This window comes from Furipterus horrens, unplaced genomic scaffold, assembly GCF_987537825.1.
Source record: "Furipterus horrens unplaced genomic scaffold, mFurHor1.1.pri manual_scaffold_2, whole genome shotgun sequence".
Taxonomy (NCBI): domain Eukaryota; kingdom Metazoa; phylum Chordata; class Mammalia; order Chiroptera; family Furipteridae; genus Furipterus; species Furipterus horrens.
In genome coordinates this window covers 82,015,209-82,028,996 of record NW_028327172.1, presented here as the reverse complement: position 1 = coordinate 82,028,996, position 13,788 = coordinate 82,015,209, and the positions used below count along the sequence as shown (strand labels likewise).

The following is a 13,788-nucleotide window of genomic DNA, read 5'->3' as shown; positions in this document are numbered from 1 at the left end:
TCACCTACTGTAAGTCTTATAAACATTTCTGCCATTTATATTATACCTGGAAAAAAAAATACTAAAAATGAGATAATGGAAAAACAAAGATAGATTGCTTTTGCTTTCAAACAGTTCTACACCAAAACATTTTGCTGAAATGAGTTTTAATTTTTAGAGAAGGGGGAGAGAGGGAGAAAAAGAGGGACAGTAACACTGGTCAGCTGCCTCTCATATGTGCCCAATGAGGAACTGAACCCGCAACCAAGGCATGTGCCCTGACCAGAATCAAATTGGCAACCTTTTGCTTTGTGGCAGAATGCCCAATGGAGTCACATGGGTCAGTATTGAAACGAAGTGATTTTTAATCTATACAAAAACAGCCTCTCTAAATGATACTTAGGATATATTACATATCTGTTTAAAATAAGATTTGAATTTAAAGCACATTTTACTTACAATAATTTCAATAAATGAGGCACTCCAGAACACAGTGTGGAAGTGCAAGAATTATGTGATGACTTCTTAATAGTTCAAGGGTATAAAGATATTTTTCACATTTGGAAAGAAGTTAAATCTTTCTATAGTATTAACCTCTAAAGGTTATTCTCCTTTATAGACTACAATATTGTTGTCAGTTTCATATACTTTTACTTTATAAAGAATTCCCACAGGAAGAAATTTCTGGAGGTTTTCCCAGATATATACAGCTACATTTTCTGTCGTGCTGTAGAAGAAAAGGAAAGATCAAAAGATAAATAAATAAAATTTCATGTTTAATATTTTCAGAGAACAGAAATTCTATTTTCAAAAGGTGTCTAAACTAAAACTTTAGAAATCACACAATTAGATAAAATGTTAAAATTCTTCTTTCTTACTATTTATAGTAGGTAAAATAGTCACACCCACCTTACAACATCTGCAAAGTACAGCACATCTAGATCCAGATTCTTATGATCAAGGGGCTTCATAATTGCCTCCTATAGGCAAAACAAAGGAAAAACATCAACTCCATTTATGACTCAAATTCTGAAGTGTTCCACCTTTGCTTCTAAAACGTATCATTCAGCCACTAACTCAATACATTTAAGTATTTTATCTGTGTCTTACAAAACAATTTCAGAAAGTTTAAAATTGTGAAATAAAGTAAGTTCTCCATAATGACTGGTTATTCTAATTATTGATTGCAAAGAAACCAGAAAGTAAAGAATTCACTGGAGCTTTCTCATAACAAGCCACTGATTTAGAAGTCAATTTCACACTTCTTGCATCCTATCCAAAAAGTTACCGGAAAAACTCCATAACAGTCTCATCTTCAAGACAATGCCACAATCACGACAAAGATTCAGCGAGTACTACATTTTATAAAGCAGGCTAAGACTGAAATTACATTAATAGTTCTAAATTTGTCCTATAAGGAGTAATTTAAGAATAATCTCAAGCTTAGAAGAAAAAAAAAACGTAAAAGCTATTGCTTCTTAATGCTTTTTATATTAACATGTTTTCCCTTATCAATGGCAAGAATTGTTGTTGCCTTATTCTAAGTTTTTAGCTATATTGTATAAAACTGTTTTCTATGTATTTACTTTTAGATATTTGTACAAAATCTAAAAATCTAAATTTCCATGTAGTATGATCCAACAAGCAATCATTTCTGTGAGCAAAAATAATAAGTCCTAAACCCAGCAACCTTTAAAATAGATCAAATGATATCCATATGGATATCAATAAAAAAAAAAACTCCCTTTGTTTTATCTTCAATTCCAGTTCAAGTACCAACTTTTTCACTGATTCCTCGTCAACAGGTTCACTGAAGCCTCTTCAATAGGGCTCTTTCTAACTTTACTCTGTGTGCCATGTTGAGCCACTTCTACTGATGGGAATGTGTGGTGCTCTTCAAAGTGGTATACAAAGGTGTACTTAATCATATTGCTTGCTTAGGGTATGTCATATTTCTCATATTGTTGTCTTGTATAACACTCTGTGTATATATATTTTATGTCCCCAGTAAAAGCAAAAACTGTCTTTATAGCTTTCCAAAAGTACTTTTGAGCACAGTGCTCTTTGTTCATTTACTCATTCTCTTATTCATTTATTCAACCAACTTACTGAGAACTTATTCTTTTTGTAATTTAGTTTTAAAAATTTATTTCACTTACACTTCACCTTCAATATTCTTTTGTATTAGTTCCAGGTGTACAGCATAGCAGTTAGACAATCATATTCTTTACAAAGTGTTACCCCTGGTATTTCCAGTACCCACCTGGTACCATACATAGTTATTACAATATTATTGACTATATTTCCTGTACTTTACATCCCCATGACTATTTTATAACTACCAATCTGTACTTCTCAATCCCTTTACCTTGTGGAAACTTATGCTTTTTTTAAAAAAAAAACATATATATATGTGTGTGTGTGTGTATTTTTTTTATTTTATTTTTTTAGGCAGAGGGGAAGGGAGGGAGAATGAGAAGGAGAGAAACATCAATGTGTGGTTGCTTCTTGAGCACCCCCAACTGGGGACCTGGCCTTGCAATCCAGGCATATGCTCTGACTGGGAATTGAACCTGCAACCCTTTGGTTCACAGGCCAGTGCTCAAACCACTGAGCCATACCAGCCAGGGCAGAACTTATTCTTTATATTCCAAAACAAAATAGTATGAGCACTCTGTGGGTCAGGGATATGTCTCATTCATGTTTTCACCCCTAGTACTTACCTCAAACACTGATGCAAAGTAGGCAAATTTGAATATATGGATGATAAGTAATGTGAAAGAAGTAATGATAATTAGTAACAGCATTTTATGAAACAAATGTCAAATTTTAGAACAATTGTAAGGAGCAGACCTGAAGCAAAGACCTACATAAACAGGTGAAATGATGGCATAATAAAAACCAAGCTGGATGCAAGGAACTCTACTGCCCCCTTTGCAAAGGATTAGCCATATGACCTAGGGCAAGTCAGTTAACTGTTAAGCATCTCTCAAACAATCTATGGCATGACTAAATTGGCTTAGATATTATCTAACCTAAAATGATACAATCAGTAAGTCCTTTACTAAACACATTATTTTGTGTTATCCTTACAATGAACTGCCCCAGTGACTTTATAATAACGCTGAAGTGAATAAAACAAGGTAGTGCTAACATCTATGATCAAAGACATAAGGAAAATTCAGAGGAAAAAAAAGCTTCAAGAAAGAAGTTGCATTTGAAAGAGCAGTAGCATTCGTTAAATATAAGAAATCAGGATATGCCAACAAGCAATACAAGATGAGCATGCTATATTTATTCACAACATTGTTAATATAACTGTGACTAATTTCCATCAAGTCACCCAAACACCATTAGAAGAACATGCAAGTATGTCCTCCAACTACTCACCTACTCCCACACCCATTCCACTCACACCATCATGGAACCTCTGGAGATTCTTGGTTGAGAAATTGAAAAGGGAACCATCAAATAATACTTAGGGGATAGCACATAATAAGAACCAAACATGCCATTACCTCCATACACTCTTTGAGGTCAGTCAAATTCATAACCATTCCTGTAACAGGATCAATCTAAAGAATAAACAAAGGTGATATTACTATGTTTGTTATATTTAAACCTCTGAATTATTAAAGGCTATACAATGTGCAGAAATTGTGCCCACACTTGCATTCATCCCTGAAACAATCATTGATCTCAACATGGGAACACCAAATGCTCCAGACATCCTTTCATCGTACTGCTCTCCCACCTGTCTACATACTGCACATTAAAGATGACATTTTGGGAGAGGAAAGGCCTGGAATGACAGCAGCTCACCATACACAAAGAATGACAATCGAGCAATACTGATTTGAACAGAATTTTACAACACAGAATCTGTCATGCTGGCAGAAAGAGGGTCCAGCAATCTGTACAAACCACACAGATATATTCAGCACGCACCTCTCCATGTACCGTCACTGCAACTATGGGAAAGAAAACAAAATACCAAAAACCAACATGACTTTCAACAGATTAACATCCAAACACAAGTTAGCAACATAAATTATTAGATCTCTACCCTGCAAAACTATATTTATATTTCCCCCAAAACATCTGTTCTCTTAGTTAAGATCTTTTTATCAACCAAAGCAAGTCAACCAAGACAGAGGCACTTAGCAGGAGCTTTAGCCAAGCAGAGGAGCTTAGCCAAAGCCAAGAAGGACATAAATTCTGCTTATAATGTTAATGTACTAGTGAGGAATCTCCACGACGTAGGATCAAGATGCTGCCCAATCACTGTCTGTGAAAGTAGAAAATGTACAGGAAGAAGTGTAGCTACACACCAGTCTGGTCCAATTTGGGCCAGTACCTTTCTAAGCAAACAAAACTACTACTGAACCTAGAACTCATTTGGGGTGGGGGGGTGGGGAGCTAAAATTCATCCCTTTACTTAGATGAATGTATACAGTTTACCATAATGCTTTGTAAATAAGTACGTATACGAAGCATTTGAAAAAGCTTGGTAATCAGAATGCATTACAAATAAATAATGTTTATATTTTTTCAGCTCCAAACAAACACCATGGGATATTATATGATTAAGTAAACTAAGAGTGAGAGGTATCATATAATAGATCAAGTAGGTGGCAGTAACTAAAGCAGAAATCCTGATGTTCGACACCTTTCCTGATCTTTACTCCATCATACCATATGTTGTGATACTCAATGGCTTACGTACCTGTGTTCTGAGACATCAGCTATATCTCAAAGAATCAACTCTTACTCTTGCATAAATTAATTAATTTCTTGGAACACTGCTGGCAAAGCTTTAGACCCAACCTATCTTCCATACAGCATATTCCTAGCCAATATTCCCCTTTTGTCAGTCATTATTTATCCAAAGAATATCATCTAATTTTAATGTTAGCCTCAGCAGCACCTAATTAGAATGAAACATGGTGCCAAAAGAATTTCATGTACACGAAGGCTGAAGAAAAAATTATTTAAACCACTAATTATTTTGGACTTTCTGTAACAGAGCAGACAATTAATTGCAAGGTAAAAGTTAAGGCATGTCCAACCAAGGAAACGGCTCTTTTCATTTTGAACTTCCATTTAAGTTCTCATTCAACGCTCAAAGCATTACTGTTGTGCCTATAATAAGACTTTTTACTTATTAAGGCTGTATTTGCTAAATATTCTTCCACTCTCATTGAAAGGGCTAAAATTGCATTCGTTTTCCTCTCACCTTTGTAATTGTGCCCATGACCATTTGGATTGTTGCATTTCCCAAACAGTTTCAAGTTTTCTTCATTACTCAGAGATTTGCTGATGAGAAAAAAAAGTCAACATGACACCAGTTCAGACACCCTCTCTGTTCCCTACATTTCTTATTTATTCTAGCCTTTGAAAAGCTTCACAATTTATTAATACTTCAGCTCACCAAATGGAGACCATAAATCAATTGGGCTTCATTATTCAGCTTTATGTCAAGAAACACTGTATGCCCCCTAATTAACTACTATACCATACAAATTAGCATAAGCAAATTCAACCCCGTTTGTTCCACAGCAAGATTCCAAAAACTATTCAAGGTCCTTCCGTTTTTCAATTCAACAAACATTTACTGAGTACCTACTATGTATTAGGCACAGCTGAATGCTAAACAAAAGATGCTTGTCCTTAAGTGGCTTAAAATCTCACTGTTCCTGAGAAATAATTACATGACCTATTAGACTCTTCTTTATACAATATTGCTTTATTACGCCTCAATTGCTGCCTACTGATTACTTCACCAATCCACTGAGGGACATGTAAATCAAGGGAGATTTTTAAATTACAATACTCAACTGTTGTTCTAGGCAGAGAACACTTTACTTAATGGATTTTTATACCTATATCTGTCTAATGTTTGCATCTTTGATGAGTTCTTACTACCCTCATATGTTCAAGCTTTCTGTTACACAACCCTTCTTTTTAAGAACCTCATTATTTCCCCCACCTTCTCCTGCTCACGCACTTCTTACCTTTAGAGTGCTACAGTTCACAAAACTTTTGCACAAAATTATCTCACTGTACTTCCACAATATTGATCAGATTGTACACGCCACACAGTAGTGGCAGGTGCGTGTTGATCACTATTACCTAGCACAAGACTTGACAAGCCCGCGAGAAATCTGTCCAGTGAATGAATGGATAGATCTTGTTAGGTAATTATTATTATTTTACAGCCATGGAAACGGATGCTCAGAGAGCGGCGCTTGCTAATGAGTGGCAAAACTCTCCTCAAAATCAATTTGGTGCCATCAAGCAGTCAATAGTGCTCTGGGTTCAAATTCCAACTGTGCTGCTTGCTCTCGGAGCTACCTTATGTTATATTCGGTAAAAGGGGGGTAAAACTTGGCATGCTGCAATTACATTAGTTACGATAGCTAACGCTCCGGGCATGTAGTAGCAAGCCAACACTTACTGAATGTTCACGATATGCCTGACACTGTAATCTGGACAAGTTTAACCCGTGAACGTTCCAGCAACCCTCTGAGATAACGAGGGGAACCTGGGGGTCACGGAAGTTGCACAGAGTCAACGAGAAGCGCCGTCTCTCTCCGCAGTCAGCCCAGCGCTCCCCACCCGCTCACGGCCTTTACAGGAGCACGGTCCCTCCGTTAGTCACTTTATGGCGCCGCCAAGCCTGGCGGCCAAGGGACCGCCCCCAGCCGCCGGGGCGCACACCTGCCCCTCCCGCACCGGGCCCCGCCCCCACCACTGACGCTATGGGCACAACCCACCAGTGGAGCCGGTGAGTTGCGCTGAAGGAGACTAGGCGGGAGACTCGCGCCCAGCGACGGCGGCCGGAGCCCGCAGCGCTCATCGCCTTGCAGTTCTGTGCGCGCGGCCGGAACCTCCTCTGCTGGCGGCTTGGACTGGAGTGAGCGGAGCCTCCCTGCGGCTGCGCAGTGCGCGCTGAGCTCCTGAAAGTGCTCTCCGCTACACCGTGCGGCTAGGCCCCCTCTGCTGGCCTGGAGGCTGTAACACACGTCCCTTAAGAATGGGATGTAGGGATAGCCAGAACTCAGGTAGGCATGCTTAGCAGCGATCAAATGAATGAGGTATTTTGTTTTGTTTTGTTTTGTTTTGTTTTTATTTATTGTTTTTCTTTTAGTTGGCCCACTTTTTCCCCCATTGCTCCGCCCCCACCCAACCCACCCCTTCTCCCACAGTCAGTCCCCACCTCGTTGTACATGTCCATGGGTTATTTATAAGATAGTTCCTTTACTAAACCCTTCCCCTACTTACCCTCCTTTTCTCCCTCCCCCATCCTCTTTGGTAACTGTTACTCTGTTCCTGTTTACATGCCTCTGGTTCAATTTTGCTCATTTGTTTGTGTTGTTCATTAGTTTCCTGTGTTAGGTGATATCATATGGTATTTTTCTCTCGCTGCCTGGCTTATTTCGCTAAGTTCCATCCATGTTATCGCAAATGGCAGGAGTTCCTTTTTTCTTTCTGCTGCATAGTATTCCATTGTGTAAATGTACCACAGTTTTTGGACCCACTCATCTACAGATGGGCACTTAAGCTGTTTCCTGCACTGAACTATTGTAAACAGGGCTGCTATGAACATAGGGGTGCATAAGTTCTTTTGAATTAGGGTTTTAGGATTTTTCGGGTATAATGCTAGCAGTGGAATCGCTAGTTCAAAAGGCAGTTCCATTTTTAGTTTTTGGAGGAAATTCCATACTGTTTTCCACAGTGGCTGCACCAGTCTGCATTCCCACCAACAGTGCAGTAGGGTTCCCGTTTCTCCACATCCTCGCCAGCACTTGTTGTTCATTGATTTGTTGATGATGGCCATTCTGACTGGTGTAAAGTGGTATCTCATTGTGGTTTTAATTTGCATCTCTCTGATGGCTAGTGATGTTGAGCATTCTTTCATATGCCTGTTCAACCTCTGTGTATGTCCTCCTTGGAGAAGTGTTTGTTCAGGTCTTTTGCCCATTTTTTAATTGGGTTGTCTGTCTTCTTGGTGTTGAGACATATTAAGTTCTTTATATTTTTTAGAAATCAATCCCTTGTCTGAGGTATCATTGGCAAATGTGTTTTCCCATATGGTTGGTTCCCTTTTCATCTTGCTGATGTTTTATTTTGCTGAGCAGAAACTCTTTAGTTTTATGTAGTTCCATTTATTTATTCTTTCCTTTATTTCCCTTCCTTAGGAGATGTATCAGTGAAAATATTGCAATGTGGGATATCTGAAATTTTCCTGCCTGTGTTTTCCTCTAGGACTTTTATGGTGTCACATCTTACATTTAAGTCTTTGATCCATCTTGAGTTTATTCTGGTGTGTGGTGTTAAGTTGGTGGTCTAATTTCATTTACTATAGCAACAAGAAAAATAAAGTACTTAGGAATAAACCTAACCAAAGAGATAAAAGACCTGTACTCGGAAAACTACATAACACTGAAGAAAGAAATTTAGGAAGATACAAATAAATGGAAGCATATACTGTGTTCATGGATGGGAAGAATCAACATCATTAAACTGTCCATACTACCCAAAGCAATTTATAGATTCAACATGCTGGACCATGTGGCTTTCAGAGTTGATACCACCTTTGAACTGTTTCTAAAGATTCTTACTAAGGAAAATTCTCCAGCTGTCCTCATGCACATGCATGTATGAAATCATTGATCACTCTGAGTTGGCACAGTGTGAATACATGCACCAGTGAACACACACACACACTAGCAAGTCTGTGTCAAATGTAGACACCTCCAGAATGAAAGGGTCTTGTTTCCTCACACCTGCTCATAAGGAATATCCACACAACCTATAGGTCCCAGTACCATGTCACCTCTTGCTTCTATTCATGCTTTCATTAAATATTTATTGAACATCTACTGTGAGGCTGACACTGTCACAGGCACCAGAAAGGATACATGAAATCATGGGTGTGGCAGAAATATAAGTCCCAATGGTAATTTCTCCCAAATGTTTCAGGTCTCCAACTATAAATTTTGTTCTACATTAAATTATTAATATGTAGCAACATTCTTCACACATTTTTCAAAAATGTTTCTCATCTCCCCTTTGTGCTGTAAAGAAAGAACTTCAAAAAAGTATAAACTTCAGAGATTTATTTGATGCAGAAAATATCTAATTCAGTCCTCTCACTTTACAGATAGGAAAGCACAGTCCCAGATAAGTGAATTACTTAACCAAGATCACTTATAATATAAACAATATTTCCCAGGCATTGACTACATCAGAGATAAACAGTCAGTGGTTACACAAACACTATACTCATTTCAAAAACAGTTTAAAGAATCAAATAAAATAAAAGGTAAGAAAGAAAAGGAACTTATGAGAAATTATTTTACCTATTTGGTTTAGTAAAATATGTCATTGAAGTTTTTGCTCTAAATTTTTTTTATTAAAGCTAATTCAAGGTACTCAACAAATTCACCCTCAGTGATCCAGTTATCAGTTGAATTGTAGTCCTCCAAAATTAATATGTTAAAGTCCTAACCCCCAGTACCTCACAATATTTGGAGATTATTTGGAAATAGGGTCTTTGCAGACATTAGTTAAGACAAGGTCACTAGGGTGAACCCTAATTCCTTTTCCCTTCTCTTGTGGACCATGTATCCCTTGAGTGTCTGAACACTGGACAGTGATGAGTTGGGCTTAGGGAGAGGAAGAGGCCCTGCCTAGGCTTAGAGCCTTAGTTATATGTTCACCCACTTTTACTAAAACTTTCTGCAATGGATTCCTAGGCATATGCATCTAGATTATAAAATATCATTGGTCCCTTTTTTGTCTTCTTCAAGAACCTCATGGATGACAGGGCCAAGGCAGAATTCAGGCATTTTTGGGTCAAAATCTTATGATTATACGACTTTTATGGTTTTCTCAGTGAGGCTGGAATTGTTCCACGCTCGCCGGTTCAGTCTGGCCATAACTGTGGCTGCCCTGGCGATTCTCCGGTTGACCTCCAAGTCGACTGACAGAGAGCTCGAGATGGTGGACCCGAGGTAAGTGAAGTCGTTGACAACCTCCAGGGTGTATCCGTCGATGGTGATGCATGGGGGAGTCCCCATGCCTTGAGCCATAACATTCGTCTTCGTCAGGCTGATGGCTAGTCCGAACTCCTTGCATGCGTGGGAAAGGCAAGTGACCAGCTGCTGGAGTCCCTCTTCGGAGTGTGATGTCAAAGCTGCGTCGTCGGCGAAGAGCATCTCACGGATGAGCACCTCTTTGACTTTGGTCTTGGCTCGTAGACGGGCCAGGTTGTAGAGCTTGCCATCGGATCTGGTGTGAATGAAGACACCCTCGCTGCAGTCCTTAAAGGCGTATTGGAGGAGCATGGAGAAGAAGATTCCGAACAGCGTAGGTGCGAGGACGCAGCCCTGCTTTACTCCGCTGCTGATTGGGAAGGCCTCAGAGGTTGCGCCGTTGTAGGACACCGTGCTGTGCATGTTGTCGTGAAAGGACATGACCACAGCAAGCAGATGTGGTGGACAGCCAATCTTCCGTAGCAAGCTGAAGAGTCCGCTTCGACTGACCAGATCAAACGCCTTCGTGAGGTCGATAAAGGCGAGGTAGAGTGGTTTATGCTGCTCGTGACACTTCTCCTGCAGCTGGCGTAGGGAGAAGATCATGTCCACTGTTGATCGGCCAGCTCTGAAGCCACACTGGGACTCTGGGTAGACGCGGGAAGCAAGGGTCTGCAGGCGGGCAAGAGCGACCCGGGCGAATACTTTGCCGACGACGCTGAGGAGAGAGATGCCCCGGTAGTTGTTGCAGTCGCTGCGGTCTCCTTTGTTCTTGTACATGGTGATAATGTTGGCATCTCTCATATCCTGGGGGATGTAACCCTCCTTCCAGCAGCGACAGAGTAGATGGTGGAGCGGCTGTAGCAGGACTGGTTTCCCGCTCTTTAGGATTTCTGGAGGGATTCCGTCGCTTCCTGGTGCTTTCCCGCAAGCGAGGCGGTCGATGGCTTTGCCGAGCTCTGCCGCAGTAGGTGGGGTGTCTAGCTCCTCCATGACTGGTAGGTCTGGGATGGCGTTAAGAGCAGTGTCTGTTACGGTGTTCTTCGTTGCGTACAGCTCGAGGTAGTGCTCGGTCCACCGCCGCATTTGCTGTTCCTGGTCAGTGATGACCTCACCTGTCTTGGACTTAAGGGGGGCGATCTTGGAGGGGATTGGGCCTGTTGCCTTCTTGATACCCTCATACATTCCTCGTGCGTTGCCTATATCGGCGGCTTCCTGAATGCTTCTGCACAGGTTTAGCCAATAGGTGTTGGCACAGTGGCGGGCGGTCTTCTGGACTTTGTTCCTGGCAGCCCGTAGAGCTTGAAGTGTACTGGGAGTGGGCGTGACCTTGTAAGCCAGTAGGGCCTTCCTCTTAGCCTCGATCACGGGTTCCATTTCTTCCCAGTGAGCCTCGTACCAGTCAGCGTTCTTCCGCTCTTTCTTCCCGTAAGCAATAATGGCGGAGTTGTATATGGCGTCGCGGAGACGTGGCCAATTGGATTCGATAATATCTGCCGCCACTCCCTCGCCGAGTGCATCTTCCATCTTGTTGATGAATTGCTGGGTCTTAACTGGGTTGCTGGCACAACTGGTGTTGATGCGTGGGCGACCCTTCATCTTGGAGTGGTGCAACCTCTTCGGCATTATGCGCACCTTGCTTACCACGAGGGCATGGTCCGTGTCGCAGTCTGCACTGTGGTAGCTGCGGGTGAGGAGGGTGCTGCCAATATCCGTTCTTCTGGTGATGACGAGGTCAAGCTGGTGCCAATGACGGGAGCGGGGGTGCCTCCATGACACCTGGTGGATCTCTTTGCACTTGAAGAATGTGTTTGTCACGCACAGGCCGTGGTGACACAAAAGCTCAAGCAGTCGCTGACCATTCTCATTGATCTTTCCTCTCCCAAAGTTTCCAAGGCAGGTGGGCCAGGCCATGTGGTCGGCTCCTACTCTTGCGTTGAAGTCTCCAAGGAGATAGAGAGCGTTACTTCTGGGAATCTTGGATAACGCTTCGTCCAGTGCATGGTAGAACTGTTCTTTCTCTTCGGTGGTGGCGCAGAGGGTTGGGGCATACGCGCTAAGAATGCTGACTGGGCCGAAAGTTGTTGACAATCGGAGGGTAAGTAATCTCTCTGTGCCTCCTGTGGGTGGCTCTATGGAGTTAATAAGCGTGTTCTTCACAGCGAACCCAACACCGTGCTGTCTTGGTTGGTCCGGAGACTTCCCTTGCCAGTAGAAGGTGTAGTTGGTTTCTCTGATAGTTCCGTTGTCGGCCAACCGGGTCTCCTGTAGAGCCGCAATGTCGATGTTTAGTCGTGCCAGTTCCCTATCGATGACAGCGGTTTTCCTGGCACCCTTGATCCACGGAAGGTCTGCAGTAAGTCCGGGGCACATGGTCCTGATGTTCCAGCTAGCGAGGCGAAGAGCCGGAGGCTTCTTTCTTGTTGTTTGCTTGGAATTAACTGGTGCGGGTGTTTTGTGGCCCACTTTTCGAGAGGCGCCTCTCTGATCCCCACGCACCCAGTGGGGCAGGCGAGCCATGGCGAGACGGTAGCTGTCCAGTGAGGTGCGATGACCAAGCCTGCGTACTCAGCACTCTCCTCTATGGCAGCGAGACGTGGACCACCTACGCAAGGCACGAAAGGAAACTCAACAGCTTCCACATGAGGTGCCTGCGACGCGTCCTGCATGTCGCCTGGCAGGATAAGGTCCCCAACACCGAGGTGCTGAAGCGAGCCAATATGAGCAGTTTGCATGCAGTTCTTAGCGAGAGACGCCTCAGGTGGCTCGGCCATGTCAAAAGAATGGATGCAGGCCGTATCCCCAAAGACCTCCTCTACGGCGAGCTAGCAGAAGGCAAGAGGATGACAGGGCGCCCAAAACTGCGGTTCAAAGACATCTGCAAAAAGGACATGACACAATGCTCCATCAATCTCAACACATGGGAAGTTCAAGCAGACGACCGCCTAGCCTGGAGGCTCGCGGTCAGGCAAGGTACGTCACGGGCAGAGGCTGCGCGCAACGAGGAGGCGGTCCAGAAAAGATCGAGGCGGAAGCAGCGTCAACAGCAGCAACAACGGCCATCTGCCTTCACCTGTACCAAGTGCGGTAGGGATTGTCACTCCCGAATCGGACTGCACAGCCATTCTCGGCGGTGCAGATAGACTCTCAGGAAGCTACGCCATCGTCTCTCGAGACGGACGGCTGCCGACGACGACGATACGACTTTTATACGTTTTAACCTTACTCCCCATGCAGTAGGATGGAATATGGCTTATAAACAGAGGAAAGACATTATCAGATCTGTGTACTTCCCAGATGTCAACCAGAGTCTCCTTCACCCTTCATATCCAGATGAGATCAAACCTCCCTGGCTTGTCTTGAGGAGGGAGTACCATGCCTTTTTTAAGGACTTTTGTGAGATATCAGGGGATTTTATGTTCTTATGGTTGCCTCAGCCTCTAAGCTCCCACATCTGATATATTAGTAATGTTTAGGCAACTTCTTGCCATGGTGTACCTGCTACTGTTGTACTGTATCTCACTAACCCAAACACAAAACTTAAGAGCTTTTACTTTATTGTCACAATATAAACCTTTACATGTGGCGTCTGCATGTACAGGACACTTCACTAAAGAGGTAGGGTTTGTGATGTTTACAATAACTAATTAAAGAAAATTGAGAACAAACTATGTTGGTCCAGGGATGTGTGCAGTGAGCATAATCATGAATTCACAGTTGCTCCTGAAAGACATGTTGTGGGTGTTCTACAATAATCTTCAACATGCAG

The 13,788-nt window shown here is 42.4% G+C and overlaps 2 protein-coding genes across 5 annotated transcripts in view; one reads left to right on the top strand and one right to left on the bottom strand.

Annotated features, from left to right (window-relative positions):
* Positions 1-405: 405 nt before the first annotated feature.
* PTS (6-pyruvoyltetrahydropterin synthase) lies at positions 406-6,906 on the bottom strand. Its single transcript, XM_090265944.1, has 6 exons — positions 6,756-6,906; positions 5,216-5,295; positions 3,928-3,950; positions 3,498-3,554; positions 889-959; positions 406-706 (listed from the first exon to the last, which is right to left on the bottom strand). Exons 1-6 carry the CDS (start codon positions 6,836-6,838, stop codon positions 583-585), a joined length of 438 nt encoding a protein of 145 aa, XP_090122070.1. The 5' UTR covers positions 6,839-6,906; the 3' UTR covers positions 406-582.
* IL18 (interleukin 18) overlaps positions 6,749-13,788 on the top strand; it is an 84,043-nt gene continuing 77,003 nt past the window's right edge. For 2 of the 4 annotated variants that reach the window (XM_090265940.1, XM_090265942.1), the window contains exon 1: positions 6,749-7,043. In XM_090265940.1, coding sequence (XP_090122066.1) covers positions 7,016-7,043 — 28 coding nt within the window. In that variant the 5' untranslated portion in view covers positions 6,749-7,015. The remainder of the gene's footprint in view (positions 7,044-13,788) is intronic. The other 2 variants (XM_090265943.1, XM_090265941.1) reach the window with 1 other exon arrangement.